The sequence below is a fragment of the Macaca fascicularis genome, chromosome 2 (assembly GCF_037993035.2).
Source record: "Macaca fascicularis isolate 582-1 chromosome 2, T2T-MFA8v1.1".
NCBI classification, from domain to species: domain Eukaryota; kingdom Metazoa; phylum Chordata; class Mammalia; order Primates; family Cercopithecidae; genus Macaca; species Macaca fascicularis.
Genome location: NC_088376.1, coordinates 159,581,670 through 159,597,704, shown reverse-complemented (window position 1 = coordinate 159,597,704; position 16,035 = coordinate 159,581,670). Strand labels below are relative to the sequence as shown.

The window sequence follows — 16,035 nt, the reverse complement described above, 5'->3', positions numbered from 1 at the left end:
TTTGTGAGGCAGGCGGGGAGGGACACAGTCACGCCAGCTGCTCCCATGGCTGTGTCAGGAGGGAAGAGGGGTCTGGGGAACAGGAGGGGGTCCCCGGAACAGGGGGGCGTCCAGCAGAGCACACCCACTTCAGAGCTCCAGGCCTTCCTTTGCCTTGATACAGGTTTGTTTGTTGACAATCGAGCCACCTGACCTTGGCTGACTGCCTTTCCCTTCCTGGGCCTTGGTTTCCCCATCTGTAAGAGGAAGGGTTGCACCTGATGTCTCTGGCCCTGGCTAGCTCTGGATACCATGCTTCGTCTTGTGCTGTGTGCTCCTCAGCCATCGTCTGGGCTGTGTCTCGGCTGACAGCTGGACAACGAATGGGAGGTTTCCCAAGGAAGCAAAACAAAGACAGGAGAGAAAGCATAGAGGGAGGAAAAGGATTTTTAAAGTGTGAGTGTGTGTGTGTGAGAGAGATAGTGTGTAAGGGTGGGCATATGAGTGTGAGTGTGGGTGTGCCTGTGTGAGTGTGTGAGTGTGAATGGGAGTGTGTGTTTAGAGTTCTTAAGATGCCGCTGACAAAGCTTAGTTTTTTTAAAAAAATGAAACTAAACATGAATGGGGTTGGGAAGTATGTTATAATCACAGAAAGGAAATTGCCATGGAAAAATAAAAAAGGATGAGATAGACAGGGATATGCAGATAGAGTCTAGCTGAAGGATCAGAGGTGGGTTTCACAGTTACTGTCAGGATGTGGGTGTGGGCCTAACTGATCAACATTCCTAAATCTGCATGCTGGAGAGTGAAGAGTGGCATTGTCCGATTCACAGGTGGAAAGGATGACCTGAGAGCAATGCAACTAGAAGCCAGGAACGGAGTTAGTATTCAGGAGAATCTGATCATTCTACCTTCTAGGGTGGTGAGCCCTAAAGTACACAGTTAAAACCCAAGACAGAAAGAGCAGCTCCTCAATCTACTGCTCGGGCTGTCAGATGCTGTCACAGGGCAAAGTGTGCATGGGCCCCAAACAGGGGTTAGTACTGGGTAGCTGTTGAGAGCGCCCTGGGTGCTTGCCCCGGAGCTCTGGCTGCTGGCAGTCAGAAAGCCACGGTGGAGCTGGAGGTGGCATGCAAGGCCACTGAAGGGAAGGGCTACATCTTAAGACAATCAGAAAAGTGAGGCCTCTGAGGTTGGGAAAGAAGTCTACAGTGGACACAACTTTAAAGAGAATCACACAATTGCCAAGGGTGAGATGAGGGTTTCGGACTTTTCAACTCATGACAACTGCACCTTGGGAGAACCATTTGGTGTTCTACCTCACACAGGAGGAAGGCTGGAGGGATGTGGAACTCACACATGAGAGGTACCGCTAGAATAATAAGTATGTTCAACAGACATTTAGGTTAGTTCGGTGATGGTATTACAAACAGGGTTTTAACAGAAGCACAAATATTGGAGTCAATGAGTGAGGGGACACCAGGTGGACCAGTCACTGGACTAGGTCTTCGACACGGAATCATCCTATTTACTGTCAGGGAGGCCCCTGTCTTGACCTGTGGTGCTGCTGCCTGATATAGTGGTTCACCCGTTGAGGCATCCTTTATTTCTTATTCCTGTGCCACATTTTCCTGGCGTGGCATGGAGACCAGTGTATTCCGAGCAGCAGAGTGAGAGGGAAAGGAGAGGGCAGCTTTCCTGGCCCGGTGTCAGGAGGAGCAGTCTTGCCAATGGCCCAGCAGGAGGGGCCTTTCCCTGCGTGCCTTGAAGGGAGTATCCAGTCCTAGAGCTGGCCCCTGCCTGTCACTGTGAGTCCAGGTAGACAGTCACAGTGCTAGCCTCTGGCCTCACTCATGAGTCCACATCCACGCCTCACCTTCGCCTCTCACCCCAGCGGTCTGTGGCAGGTCTGATTCTCCTGCTAATGCTCTGGGGGAAGGACCTAGATCATTCTCAAGGAATTCCAGCCCCTCTTTCTAGTGCACTGTGTTCCTTTATGCTGCAGGAAACTCGGATCAAGACTCCGGACTAAGCCAGGAGCAATGGCAAGTGCCTGTAGTCCCAGCTATTCGGGAGGCTGAGGCGGGAGGAATGCTTGAGCCTAGGAGTTCAAGTCCAGCCTGTGCAATAGCGTGAGACCTGATCTCTTAAAAAAAGATAAAGATTCCAGGCTGCTACATCCCCTTCTGCTTTTCACTTCTTGTCCTGTCTCTCTTCTATTTGAGGGGCAAAATGACCACAAGGGGAGGATGAGAGAGAAGTAGAGGAAAGACCACAGTTCAACTAGTGGAGCTCTTGGTGCATAAAGCGTTGTTGAGAAAGGTGAACTCGTTTCCGTCTTTCCACGAGGGAAGGGGCTAAAATTGTAGCAGAAGGGTCTTCCACTGAACTTAAAAAAGAAAAAAAATCTGTTCCGAATGAGCTATGAGATCCATGAGCTAAGTGGAAGGCTATTTAGAGGATAGTTCTGAGATATTTCTGCAAACAGATGAGAGTCTCGTTACCCTGGAGTGTTTGGGAGAGGGTCAGCTGAGTGCTCAGGACCCTCACACGGCACAAGTCCAGTCAGTCCCCCGGGCAGAGAATTGTCCCTTCCCGCAGCCAAGGACTGTTGCACACCCAGAGAACACTAGAGGGCACCCAAGCCCTGGAGACGGCCTCTGAGGCCAGGGCGTAGCTGCAGCTTGGGATAGGAGCGGTACAGACTTTATATATTGAACTATCCTGGGGGTTGCAAGGAGGCCCCAGTTCTGCAAGAAGCATCAGTCACAGTAGTTGTTTTGCTAACAATTATACAGACTAGAACAAATTGGGGTTAGGAGCAGGGATGGAGTGGATTTGAGTGACAGCAGGATTCGAGGGGGAGTACAGTTGAAGACCTGGCTGGGCTGGGAGGGGGCGGGGCCGTGGTAAGGTGCTGGCTCTGTGCACTTGGGTTTGGGAGTGCAGTGTCAATTCAGGGACCCTAGTCTTAGGAGTGGCTCCAGCACAGAGAAGCCACTGGAGCTCCATGGGGAACCCATGCTTTGTCCCCCACTGTATCCCCAGTGCCTATGGCAGTGCCTAGAACACAGGAGGGGCACAGAACACATGGTGAATGAATGTGAGGTGAGGGCTAGGGTACAAACAGGGATGCAAATGAGGCAAGAGGACGAAGTAGAAGAGCGAGAGGCAGGAGTGGCGGTGGCTGTGGTGGTAGTGGTGAAGGTCAGAGCCAACATTAGCTGGGCTTCGTGGAGTGTGGGTTAATCAGCACTGCCTTTTCAAAATGATTACAGGTGTGAGCCACCACGCCCGGCCTCTTATCCTAAATTTACAATGTCCTTTTCCTGTTCTTCACACAAAACTTCTTGAAATAATATTCCGTGCTTCTGGCCTCTCTTTCTTCCATTTATTCCTTAACCAGGGCAACCGTCTTTTCACTCAGTGGAAACTCTACAGACTGATCACAAATATCACTATCAACCAAAGGACTAGATCCGAAGACCCTCTGAGTCCTCATCTCCTTCATCTTTATTTAGCATTGGATGCAGTTTATGAAGCCCTCTTTGCAACTTCTCCCTCCCCTGTTTCTTTGAGACTCCAGCCTCCTCTTGGTTCTCTCCCCTCTCAGTCCTTTCTCCTGGTACTGCAAGCTCCTTCCTCATGGTATTGGTATTGACTTTCTCTACCACACTCTCTGTAACCTTATCAATGCCCATGGTTTCAATTATTAATTAAATAGTAAAGACTTCCAAGCCTGCAGCACTAGCTTAAACCTTTCTCCTGGGCTCTAGACCCAATGTCTGAGGACACCTTCCCTTGGCTATCCCTCAGATGCCTCAACTCAGCAGGGCTGAAACCACAGCTCCCCTCTCCTCCCAGACTCCCTGTTATGTAACCTCCAAGTCTCTCAAGTCAGGAACGTGGAAGGCAGCCTGACCTCTTCCCTCAGTCTAACCAAAGGAACACAAGCTTCAGGACAGACAGCTCTGAGTTCAAGCATCAGCTCGCCAATGACAAGCTCTGTGACTTTGGGCAAGTAGCTTCTCCCCTCTAAATCTCATTTCCCCTATCTGTAAAATGAGGGTAATAACAGTATCTGCTGCATTGGGCTATTGAGATTGGATGAAACGATGCATATAAAGTGATTAACACATTGTAAGCTTAGAGTAAGTGCTCAATACATGTTAGCCATGGTGAATTATAACAATAAACCTCTAGCTGGCTCTTGAATTTGTGTTCAGTTACCCCAGCCAGGAACTGTAAGTCATCTTAGAATCTTTCAGTTCTCTTCCTCAACTCTCTATGCAAAAAGTCCTCAAGTATGGTCAATTCTACCTCCCGAGGCTTGAAGTTCATGCCCTTTTCATCCCTCTCCTGGACTGTCATCCCAGAGGCCCATCTGGTATGGCTGACTGCAGTCTCATCTCCTCTGACCCACCCGCCACTCCAGTGCTTCTCAAACGTTCGTGTGCCTCTGAATCCCCTAAGGAGTGGATCATTTTCAGTCAAGGCCCAGAAGGGCCTGGGGGATCTGCTTGCTAAGAAGCTTCCAGGATGCTAAGACTGCTGGTCCACAACTGCACTGTGAACAGCAAAGCCCTGCTCTTTCCCTAGTTCTCCAAAAACCAGATCTAATCTTCCTGATCCTCTGCCTGAGAATTTTTGATGAACTTCACAACTTCACCTAAAATGCCCTTTTAGCCTTACTTCCTCCTGTTCTATCTCACACAACATATGCCTTGGCCACACACGAGCATCTGAAAATGCCACACACTGCCATTGCTTTGTAACCTTTGCTCATGCTGTTTCCTCTTGTAGAGTGCCTTTCCTTATATTTCGTGCCTTTTAGAATCCTATCCCACTTTCCAAGACTTAGATTAAGTGTTACCTTCTCCAGAAAGCCTTCCTTGGTCTCCAGGGAAAAATGCTCCATGCATTCTGCTATGTCCCCTTGGCTCTTTGTTTACCCAGCTATAATACCATGCATCCCTTCTCATTATAGTTAGCCATACACACCTCTGTTCCCCTAGATCTTAAGCTCCATGTCTTATCTTTGTGTCCTAAGAATCCGACACCAAGTAGACACTCAACTATGGATACAAGAGGAGGAGAGAAGGGGTGGAAGGTGGAAGAGGAACGTGAGGCCTACTTGAACTCCTGGTGTGCCGCTGAGTTACACACCATCGCCCGCTGGTGGCAGCATGCCACAACTGCTGGTTCAATGTTTTTTGAAATGTCCAAAGTATTAATACTTTTGAAGAATGGCTCAACATCACTGTCTTGGAAACCAAGACCCCAAAAGACCCTGCCAGTCATCATTAATGTTTCCTCAGTTCCTCTTCACCCCTTTCAGTACAGTCTTTACATACACAAGGTCAGTCATACATATTTATTTCAAGCCACTGATGAAGTGAAGGCAGCCTACCTTCAGGTTTCTCTCCTACCGTTGTGAGTTCAGACTCCTGGCTTGGCTCACTGGTTCCATACACGTTGATTGCACGTACACGGAACTTATACTCATGGTCAGGCAGCAGGTCCTGAACGTTGAAAGAGGTGCTGCGGCATGTGGCTAGTTCCTTCCACGTCTTGTTGGCTGAGTCCCAGATCTCGATGCTGTAGGACTGCACGGCACTGCCCCCATCGTACGAGGAGCCGTACCAGGACAGGGTCAGTGAGGAGCTCCGAATGTCAGAGGCACAAGGTGTGCCAGCTGGGGGGTCTGGCTTATCTGGGGATAGAGAAGCACAACATCACCCACACTTTCCAGAACTGCAGGCAAAGGAAGTTTTTGAATTACCTGTGTCACTGGGGAAAGGCAGCCTAGAGAACTCACTCTGAAGTCCCTGGTCCTGCGTCTCTTTCCCTCATCCGCATATCACAGTTAGAGCTACGTACAAATCCACCTGTGCCGAAAGCCCCATGTATAACTATTTGCTCCAAAAAAGGTGCCCCTCCTTTTTATTGCTAGTTTTCCAGTCTACATGCAAGTCATGATTTCCTGTACTTTGCTCAAGTCATAAACATATTTGTCAGAGTAAACAGATCTAGGAGACTGCCAAGAAGGCGTGGACTATTTCCCACCGAAAACATGTTTTGAGAGAGAGACAGTTCAGCTTGAGTGTGTGTGTCTGTCCTTCAGGCCCTTGGCCAATGACCTGTGACATAACTAGGGGTCTGCCTCCACTTTCTCTGGGTCTTGAGAAATGCCTGCCCCAGCAAGGGGCGGTATAGCACAATGTTTCTGTTCTGAAGTCAGACAGATTCAGGTTTGAACACGGATCTGTCCCCACATGGTAGCTGTTAATTGCCCTGTGCCTCAGTTTCCCCATCTGTAAAATGTGAATAACAGCACTTGCATCACAGGTGGTTGTGAGAAATTCTTAGAAGAGTGGCTGGCTTGACTAGTCATTACTGTCAAGATTATTGTAGGAGTTTATTTCTAACTTTATATACTTAAAAATTACTCCTACCCTACCTCTTTTATTCTCAGAGGGCTGTTGAGATATAAATAATTTCAAAAGCAAACCACAATAGCAAATCACAGCCATCCCTGACTAATGGACAGAAAATGAGCTGAGGATACAAATAAGAAGTGGCCCTTTTGGCTGGCTGCCTTCTCATTCAGATGACCTGGCCTCAGAACTAGCAGTGCTGCCAACTTCAAGTCAAATCATGGTAGCCAATACTTTAATGAGGCTCTTGAGTTTTGCTGATTTTATTAGTTGCTTATCTGAGCAAAACTCTCCTATTTTTCAGATTTAGTTTTTGCAGATGGTTGGTTAGCTACAGATATCTGTGTTCATTAACCCTTCATCTCCCCCAATGCTTTTTGAGTTCATGAAGCCTCACAAACTAGCAACTGAAACCATGCTTTTAAGCTATGTCAGTCCCAGCAAATTTGAAACTGGTTTGTCTGTCTGACTTTCTCATTCAGAGAATGGTGCCAATATGTTCCTACCTCTTAGGGTTTTTGCAAGCGTCAAGTCAGCAAACATAAAGTACTTGACCGCTACTCTCCCACCCCCAGCAAGGCAGGAAGGCCAAAGGCAATTTCTGCAAATGACCCTGTGTATATGGAGAAGAAAAATCTGCATGTGTATACATGTATATACATATATACTCATACTCATATTCATTCTTGTCCCCTCTCCCAGCCCTGCTGATCCACATTCCAGCTCAGAATGTGCTGCCTAGAAACTGTCTATCCCCAGTAACCAAAGCCCTGGGAATGATTCTGGGATTGTGACAGAGCCACTTCCCAGTGCTGCCAGTCATGCCAGAGGCCTCCTGTGAAAGTGAACCACTTTCGCTGGCTGTTTAATATGTTCTCTTAGAAAAACTGTTTGTTCTGAGAGATATATTGGCCTTTTTTGAAACATTTCTGGTTTTGGCTAAGATGTTTATTACTCTAAACTCTCTTAAAGACAAGTGGTTCAAGTCCTCTCAAGACCCAGCTAAGGAAGTAAAAAAGCCTAAAGAGGGATGGAAGACAGACCCACTACTCCTCCCAGAGAAGGCTGCTTGGAAACCATGTGATTGGCCACGGCTGGAGTCGTGTGGGTTTATAAATGAATGCACTCTGCCAACTGATCTTCCTTTTGCTTTGGTCAAGAAAAGAAAACTGAGAAATGGGTGTTGCAGAAGAGTACCCTACCCTGTTACAGATTTGTACCCTACCCTGTTAACAGATGTCTCTTGGCTGAAAATGAGAACCTATACATAACACATGTGATACATAAGACTTGTCACACAAGAGAAGATGCAAAATTCGGGTAGAGGGACTTTAATTCCAAGTGAACCTCCAACACTTTTAAGAAATTTGCTACCAAATTAAGGAGTTCAAAAAAGACCCAAGTCAGAAGTCCTACGAGATTGGAGGCCTCCCACCCCTCCACCTGCCTTTAGGGCTGTGGGCTGCACTTAATGCTTTCTGTTCTTTCTAAGCTATGAGCCCCATGCAGTGGCTGAACTAGTGAGGGATGAAAACCCTCAGAAAAGAACAGATGTCCTTAGAACAGGGTGCTCCTGTGAGCCTGTCCTCCACAGCGACACACTCAGACTGGGAGGGAGACCCTGGGCATCTCTGGGCGAGGGAGACTCCACATTTCCTCTGAATTCTCCCAGGGCTCCCTGGAGGCTTGATTAACAGACTAGGAAACTCAGCTGAGTCTAAGACAAGAGTCTCCAATGGCACCAGCTCCAGGATTTTCTCCTCAGCAAATGTTCTAATTCCCAGGAAAACGGAGGATCCCGTCCTACAGCTTCCCACTAGAGTAACTGCCCTCGAGGTCTCTTGGTACTCGCTTATTTGAAGATGACCAGTGGCTGTGCCTAGCCCCACCTGGATGTCCCTTCCCTGGGACTTCAGCAGCTGCTGGAAGGACCCCCAAGGTTCATCTACCTGGATAATCCTAGCCCTTGAGAAATGGGTCCTCAGCAGCTAAGGCATTTTTCTTACCAAGAAAACCCAGTAGTCAGTGGCAGAGCCAAAAGGAGATTCCAAAAAGCCTCCGGACCCTCACTCCAGGGCTCAGGACCTTCCAGGCTATCAGGCAGAATGAGCTCAAGAAGGCATCTCGCTTAAGCCTGAGCTGAGCATTAAGATGGGAAATCATGCAAGTTCCAAACTCAGCATTTGGGGATTATTGGGTATTTGGGGTTCTCTCTACTTTGTTTTTCTCCTTTAAAGATGTGAAAAGAGACCTGCTTTTCTCGCGCTGGGTGAGTGACCTTAAGGAATCCATCTGGGTGTGCTGCTCACTGCCCCCTCCCTCACTCCCTGCAGGCCAAGACCAGGGGCGCATGCACAGGAAGAGGCTCTGAGCATCGCAAATTCCTGGGCTGCCTTTTAAAATATAACAATAATAAGTCTCCGAAATAGCTAAACATCACTCATTTAAGCTAACAGAGGGGAAGGCTAGTTTTTTTATCGTTTGAAAAATGGGAGTCAGAGATGATCTGAAAAGAAAGTGTTCCTTTAAAGAATATACAATAAGAGAAGTTTGCTGCTAACAAGGAGGAGTTGTATTAAACTGGCCTTATTTAGCTGGTCTGTAAAGGCATGAAGACTGTCTGGAGCAGGCCAAGTGATTCCTGTTTTACCTCATGTATGTTTTACATCTGCTTAATAAACCCTGATCAGAGAATACAGAGATGCCCCTGGAGATGCACAGGTAAATCTGAGCTTCATCTAGGTTTACTTTGAACTAATTCTAAGTGCATGGGCTCTGAATGAATGTGGCTTTGCTGTGTCCATCAATGTGAGTCCTATTTTATTGAGCAATTCTATTCTTAGCTCTTTGAGGGGGAGGCAGACAGAAAGCCTCGGTTCTCCTCCATTCCATTCCCCTCCCAGGACGGCACTTAACATGCTGCTCCTGCCAGCTGGCGGACAGCCACGCCAATGGCCCTGTCAGCACTGGCCGCAGAGAATAAGAAACTAAACCATAAAAGGCCAGAACTGCAGCCCGCGCAGTGGTGATCGGAGGAGGGGAGTGCGTGGCACCGCGCAGGAGCTGGGCATCGTGGGGGCTGGGGGAGGGACGGCTGAGTACAGAAAAGCAGTTCAAAGAAGCTGACCCCAAAGTTGCTTAAGGAGGAGCAGATAAGAGAGAACATCAAAGAAAAGTCTGAACTGATGCTTGCTGATAGGACAGGAGTATAGGGCCAAATCAGTGCTTCAGAACAGATCTAAATGTACCAGCAAACTGGATCACTAGCACCAAGCCTCCACAGGTTCCTGACTGCTTGGGAGGAAATTATTCAAATAAGCACCTGGAGTCACCAAAAACAGACAGAGTGAGAAAAGCGTTGTTCTTCTCCTTTAGAGATGAAAAACCCATTCCCTGACCCCTTTGTACACCAGTCTTCCCCAGTCTGAAACTTCTAACCGAAAGAAACAAAAGAATGGGGGTCAGAGGAAGGAAGACAAAGGGAAGAGAGGGGACACGGGACAGGATGACAGACACTGAGAAATGGCTGAAACAGAACACAGGGTAAAGAAACAAGGCCAGGGAGAGAAACAGAGCAAGAGAGAAGGTAAAGAGGAATATGGACAACTGGGGGTGGGGAGTGGATGCTCAGTCCTCTGTGAATTCCCTCTCTCGGGTCCCCCGAGACAATCTTCCAGGGGGCTTCACAGTACTTCCTGTCTGGGGAGTTGGGCCAGGGCGTGGAACCTGTGGTCTGTTCTGGTAGCTGGCATGGGCGCAGCTCACTGGCCACCTCATTTGTCTTCCCAGCTCTGTATTACTTTGACCTTTATCCTTATATCTTCCTTATTCACCTGGTTGGACAGGACTTCTTCTTCCCCAACTTCTTAGGGGCTGGAGGAAAGTGCTGCAGGGCTTCCTAAGGCTCAGCATGAGAAAAACGGAGGTACAGACATCAACAACTCCATGGCATGTGGACAGCTTCCCAAAAGGCTTGCATGTCCCTCTCAAGATGAATTTTATAGCCAGAGTGTTCCTTTCCCTTTTGGGACATTCTGTACCTACTTCACACTCCCATGAGTGGCACTGGAGGACAAGTGTTTGAAAGTTTAGAGCTAGTTCCCACTTAACCCCTGACGCACTATGTTACTTTGTTCAGATTAGTCCTCAGTTTCTCCTGCGTAAGGCTGGGAAACATCAGCCCTGTCCATCCTAGTCCTAAGGTGAGGGTACGAAATGAAGATGGGGAGAAAAACTGCTTGAGAACTAAGTCAGGGAATCACAGAATGTCAGAGAACAAAGCCAAGGAATCACACGCCACCAGAGAACAGAGGTGAGGAACCATAGAATGTCAGAGAACAGAGTCGAGGAATCAGAATGTCAGAGAACAGAATTGGGAAATCATAGAATGTCAGAGCTATAAGAGACCTGAAGAGTCAACGTCTCCAATTTCTAACTTCATGTCTAGATACCTCCATAAGAGAGATTCCAGGGGAAGACTTCTAACCACCGTAGCCACACAAGCCCCGTTACCAACAGATCCTTTTGTTCTGTGTGCCCACGTGTGTGTGCACCAGGAACACACAGGAAAGGCTAGTTTGCAGGAAGTTAAGGTTGGGATCAGCACACACAGCTGAGAGTTTTGCACACTGCATAAAAGGGACCTAGTGGGGGCATCTGGGCCAACCTGTCCTCCCCAAGGCCAGGTCATGAGCTCTGGGGTGAGGCTGGGGGTGTTGTACCCTTTTCACTCTGCCCAGCAAGACCCCTTTTTCTAATTTTCACAAATATACCCTGTAAGGTTGAAAGCCAAGGACAAATGGAAAACCCGCTCGGGTCTCGTGCATATATCAATAAATACCAGGTCAAAGGCTTTCACACGCACAATATATGAAGGCCCACAATGCATGAGGCATAAAGTCTACTCTCTATCTGTCTGCTCCTCTGCCTGCTCATTATTCCGCCGTCCCAAGCACCTGCCACAGGGGGAACAACTGTAGCAGAACATGACAACTGTGGGAGACTGGGTAGAAAACTCTCTTGATGCTCCAGGACAAAGCTGACCAGGGTACGAAGACAGTGGTAAAGAAGGAGAGGAAAAGTGAACTTGAGAATCAGTCTGGAGATAGACCCCACTCAATTGTGGGATGAAGGAGGTGATAAGGAAAAGCAAGTGGAGTCAGGGTTGGGGGGTCATGGTGACCTCAGAACAGTCCCTGCAGACTAATGGGGTGTGGGGGTGAGACCACAGGAAGCTGGAGGGTGCTGGGAGGTGAAGAAGCAGAAATGCAGTAGAGACTCACCCTTGTCAGAGAGAGAACGTAGGGTGGCGAGAGTGAGAGAGAACATTACAGGAGATATTCGTGCCTGTGCATCTGGCTAAGATGGCGAGATTTACGGGCTGCTGGGAGGAGCCAGGAAAGAGGAAGAGGTTGAAGAGAGAAGTAGGGATGGTGGAGTCCCCAAGGGCCTGGGGTCTAGAGCACAGGAGAAGGGAGCAGCCTTCGGTGGGCCCAAGGTGGGCCATCCCCAGAGCCTAGAGGGTGGAGTCAGGATGGGGACAGATAGAGACACCTGTGGTGTGGGGGCCAAGAAGGTGATCAAGTTTATGCCTCATGTCTCGCATTTCTCAAAGAAGCTAGATGTCAAGGTCTGAGGGCGGGGAACTCCAGGAACAGCTATCACAGAGAGGTGTTAATAGAGACAGGGAAAAGGATTTCTGCCTAGCCTTGGCCTCTCTGCTGAGCCTGGAGGTCAGCAGGCTCTAGGAGGGAGTCTGTAGGTTGCCATGATCTTCTTTCTGTGGTGCCTCATAAATCAGGCACAGGAGTGGTGAGAGAGAACAGGTGACAAAGTCCTGAGGCCCACGTATCTTGCCTGGGGGCTCCCTGCCTTCCCCTTGCCCCAAGCTCCATGCCACCCAGCCACCAGACTCACCCACGACAGTGAGGTTGACCTGGGCCTGCCTGCTGCCCAGCTTGTTCTCCACCAGCAGTGTGTAGCAGCCACAGTGCTCCTGGCGCGCGGCCAGGATGGTGAGCTTGCTGCCATTCTCGCTGTTCTCCACCTTCATGTGCTCGCTCTCCTGGATCTAAGGGTGGAGGATGGAGCAGGTGCTCGAGCCTTGGGCCCTTGGGCTAGGAAAGGAAGGGGGCTCTTCCCCATTCCCTACTTCCTGAAGGATGCAGTTGGACAAGCTGTGGGGGGCTCGGTCTAGTCTGGACTCTGCGCTTCCCCCTGAGGCCCCTTCTCTCCTGCATCCAGAGCCCAGCTTCCCTGAGGGTGCCAGGTCTGTGGTGGGCAAAGAGGGTGTGGAGCAGGGGCAGGATGGATGAACGAGCTGAGCACTCACTGCTCCCAGAAGTATCCTGGTCTCCCTCTACCTCTCTGGAATGGGATGATAGGAGAACTCATCTCAGCAGTCATTCACAAGGTCCACTCCAGCGGGTTCTAACCTCTTCTGTGCTGTCCAATGCTGTAGCCACTAGTCACATGTGGCTATTTAAATTTTAACTAGTTAAGTGGAAACAACCCAGATGTCCATCAACTAATGAACAAATAAAATATGGTCTGTCCTGACAATGGAATATTTATTATTAATTCATTGAAAGGAATGAAGTACTGATTCATGCTACAACATGAATGAGCCCTGAAAAGAGTATGTTAAGTAAAAAAAAAAAAAAAGAGAAAGCTACATGAGAGGATGACATACTATATGATTCCATTGATATGAAACGTCCAGAGTATGCAAATTCTTAAATACTGAGAGTAGATTAGTGGCTGTCAGGGCCTGGGGAAAGGGGAGGAATGTCTGCTAATGGGTCTGGGGTTTCTTACTGGGATGATGAAAGTATTCTAGAATTAGATAATGGCGATGCTTGCACGACCTTGTGAATCTACTGAAAACCACTGAATTGTACACTTTAAAAGGGTGAATTTTATGGTATATGAATTATATCTTAACAAAGCTGCTATAACAATTGTTAACTAATTAAAATTAAATATTCAGTTCCTCAGTTGCCCTGGCCACATTTCAAGTGCTCAAGAGCCACATATATATGGCTGGTGGCTGCCATATTGGATAGCACAGAGATAATACTTTCTTCATGGCAGAAAGTTCTGAGGGACAGAGCTGGGACTTGGCTAACCGTCTCTGAAAAGTGATGAGATTCCATCTTATTTCAGACAACAGTAGTCCAGATGTCGCTCAGGGCAAACATACTCTGGGATTCATGCTCTGCAAAGGCGAGCTTCTTATTTCCATCTTTTGAGACCAGCCTTACTTTCCTCCCTGTTAGTACTAAGTGTTCATCTCTGGGCCTAGGAGAATTTGAGTGGTTTTAAAACAGAGCAACAGAGGGCTCAGAATAAGTCTTCACAACTTCCCGCTCCTGTGCCAACCCACCATTCCAGGGTCTCTGCTGATCATGCGTACAGACACGCACTACCACCGTAGGATTGGTGGAGCTGCTGGGCTCCCCAAGTCCTTTCAAAGCTGGTTGTCCAGAAATTCAAACGTTTTTCCATAGGAACCATTATGATAAATTGTAGCTAGATTTCCGGGTCAGTCAGACACGATTCCATTTATCATACAATTCTTCTATCCAAATACTCACATTTGCTTTTATCCCTTCAGCATGTGACAAGTTTAAGCAGTTATGACAGACAGGAATCAGCGGGCTGACACAGAATCACAGCAAGCTCATGGAGTCTAAGGGTCATCTTGGGTCACTGGCTCGACTCTCCTGACTCTGAATAGGATTCTAGACTGTGCTATCAAATCAGATGAGGGCCATGGATGGTTTCTACTTTTCCCCTCACACTTTTCTCTATTACACAAATTGCCTACAAAGGCAGGAATTATTGGTAGATTCAGAAGCAAAGGTTAGCAAGAACTCAGGTTTGGCAGGTGAGCGATGGTAGGGGAGCGGCCTCTCCTATTTCTAAAGCTATGAAGAGTAAGGCCATTTCCAGCATGGCATTTCTCATCCCTTTCGGTCCAAAGGCTGTGCGGGTTGTTCCCAGCACCCCCAATGTCCACCCCATCCCGTCACTGACCTGCTTTCGGAACTTCATCCAGGTACAGGTGATGGGCTGGGTGCCTGTCACTTTACCAAACAGCTCCACTGACTCTCCGGCGCGTACCTTCTGGTCCTCAGGGAACTGGATGATCTGAGGGGGCATTGCTGAGGGAGGACAGGGAGAAAGTAAGTGAGGCGGAAGGGTCTCAGGCATTCTGATCACATTTGATGCCATTGTCCACAGTGGTCTGTTGGCTTCTCTCTTGGCTTCCAGAACCTTCAAGGTAAGACTGAGGGGCAGTGATCCTGCTGCAGGACATCCAAGTTCATGGACCTGCTAGGTTTGCTCCCCTCTTCATTCTGATTCCCTCAGAAGTGACCCACACGACTTACATGGTATGATTCTCCATTTATTGGTTGTACTGGAATTTGTGTCTTACCCTAATTTTTTGAATTGAGGTCCTAACTCACCTATGAATTAAGCAGCACCTTGCCTTCTAACCTCCAGGTCACCCTGGCTGGCAGGCTTGATTCAAGTCCTCAAGTGTCATCCAGTGGAAAACAGACAAGGGCTCCATAGAACAAGGACACACAGAGCCAGGCACAAAATAGCCCCGAAGGGGTCATGTGCACAAGGGAAGAGCAGGGGATGGATGGCAGGGCAGAATTCAAAGAAGGAGCAGGCAGCAGAGTTGCTAGTCCTGTGTGATGCCTTCAACATGGGAAGCAGAAGGAAAGACAAAGCTGTGGAATGGGACCAGGAGCCAGGCTGTGCAGAGGCTCTCCACGAGCAAACAGCCTGAAAAATGCACAGGTGGAACTGAGGGTGGGGGTGGGGTTGCAGTGGGGTATCTCCTGGGATCACATACCCAGGTGTCAGTCTAGCAAGGTAAAGGCAAAACCCCCATGGCAGATGACTTCTTTGCCCCCAGATAGTGCCGTGACCAATTACCTGCCTTCGGAGGTGTCTTGGGGGCAGGTTTCTTTTTCACAGTTGCATCACCTGGAACAAAGAAGTCCATAAGTTATTTCCTGTAGTTCTGTTTCTTCACAAAGCTCCTGATCCTAGGAAGATGCAGTCTTGTACACTGACCCCTCATCCAGGGAGGACTCTTATTTGAACATGTCTTTTCAGGCTGAGCACAGTGGCTCAGCACTTTGGAAGGTCGAGGCGGGTAGATCACTTGAGGTCAGGAGTTTGAGACCAGCCTGGCCAGTGTGGTGAAACCCCATCTCTACTAAAAATACAAAAAAATTAGCTGGGCGTGGTTGTGTGCACCTGTAATCTCAGCTACCCAGGAAGCTGAGGCAGGAGAATCACTTGAACCTGGGAGGCAGAGGCTCTTCTGAGCAGAGATTGCACCACTGCACTCTGGCCTGGGTGACAGAGTGAGACTCTGTCTCAAAATAAATAAATAAATAAATAAATAAATAAATAAATAAATAAAGTAAATGAATATGTCTTTTGAGAGATCACCTTGCTCTTTCATACAGCCAACCTCACGGACAAAAAAGAGTATCAGTTCTCAGGGACCTATGAAAGGGTCCCTGAAGCCTCCAATGAGGTTTAAAAACTCCCCAAAATGCTTATGCTCCCAGAGCCCTTTTCGAAGATGATA

General features: G+C 48.3%; 1 protein-coding gene across 12 annotated transcripts in view; it reads right to left on the bottom strand.

Moving 5' to 3' along the window:
- MYLK (myosin light chain kinase) overlaps positions 1-16,035 on the bottom strand; it is a 274,054-nt gene that overhangs the window by 38,237 nt on the left and 219,782 nt on the right. For 10 of the 12 annotated variants that reach the window (XM_015446344.3, XM_074033282.1, XM_065539127.1 and 7 more), the window contains 4 exons: positions 15,369-15,419; positions 14,454-14,581; positions 12,333-12,486; positions 5,390-5,692 (listed from right to left, as the gene is read on the bottom strand). In XM_015446344.3, the coding sequence (XP_015301830.2) occupies positions 5,390-5,692; positions 12,333-12,486; positions 14,454-14,581; positions 15,369-15,419 (636 nt within the window). Of the gene's footprint in view, positions 1-5,389; positions 5,693-5,797; positions 5,898-12,332; positions 12,487-14,453; positions 14,582-15,368; positions 15,420-16,035 lie in introns of those variants that run through there. The other 2 variants (XM_074033284.1, XM_074033285.1) reach the window with 1 other exon arrangement.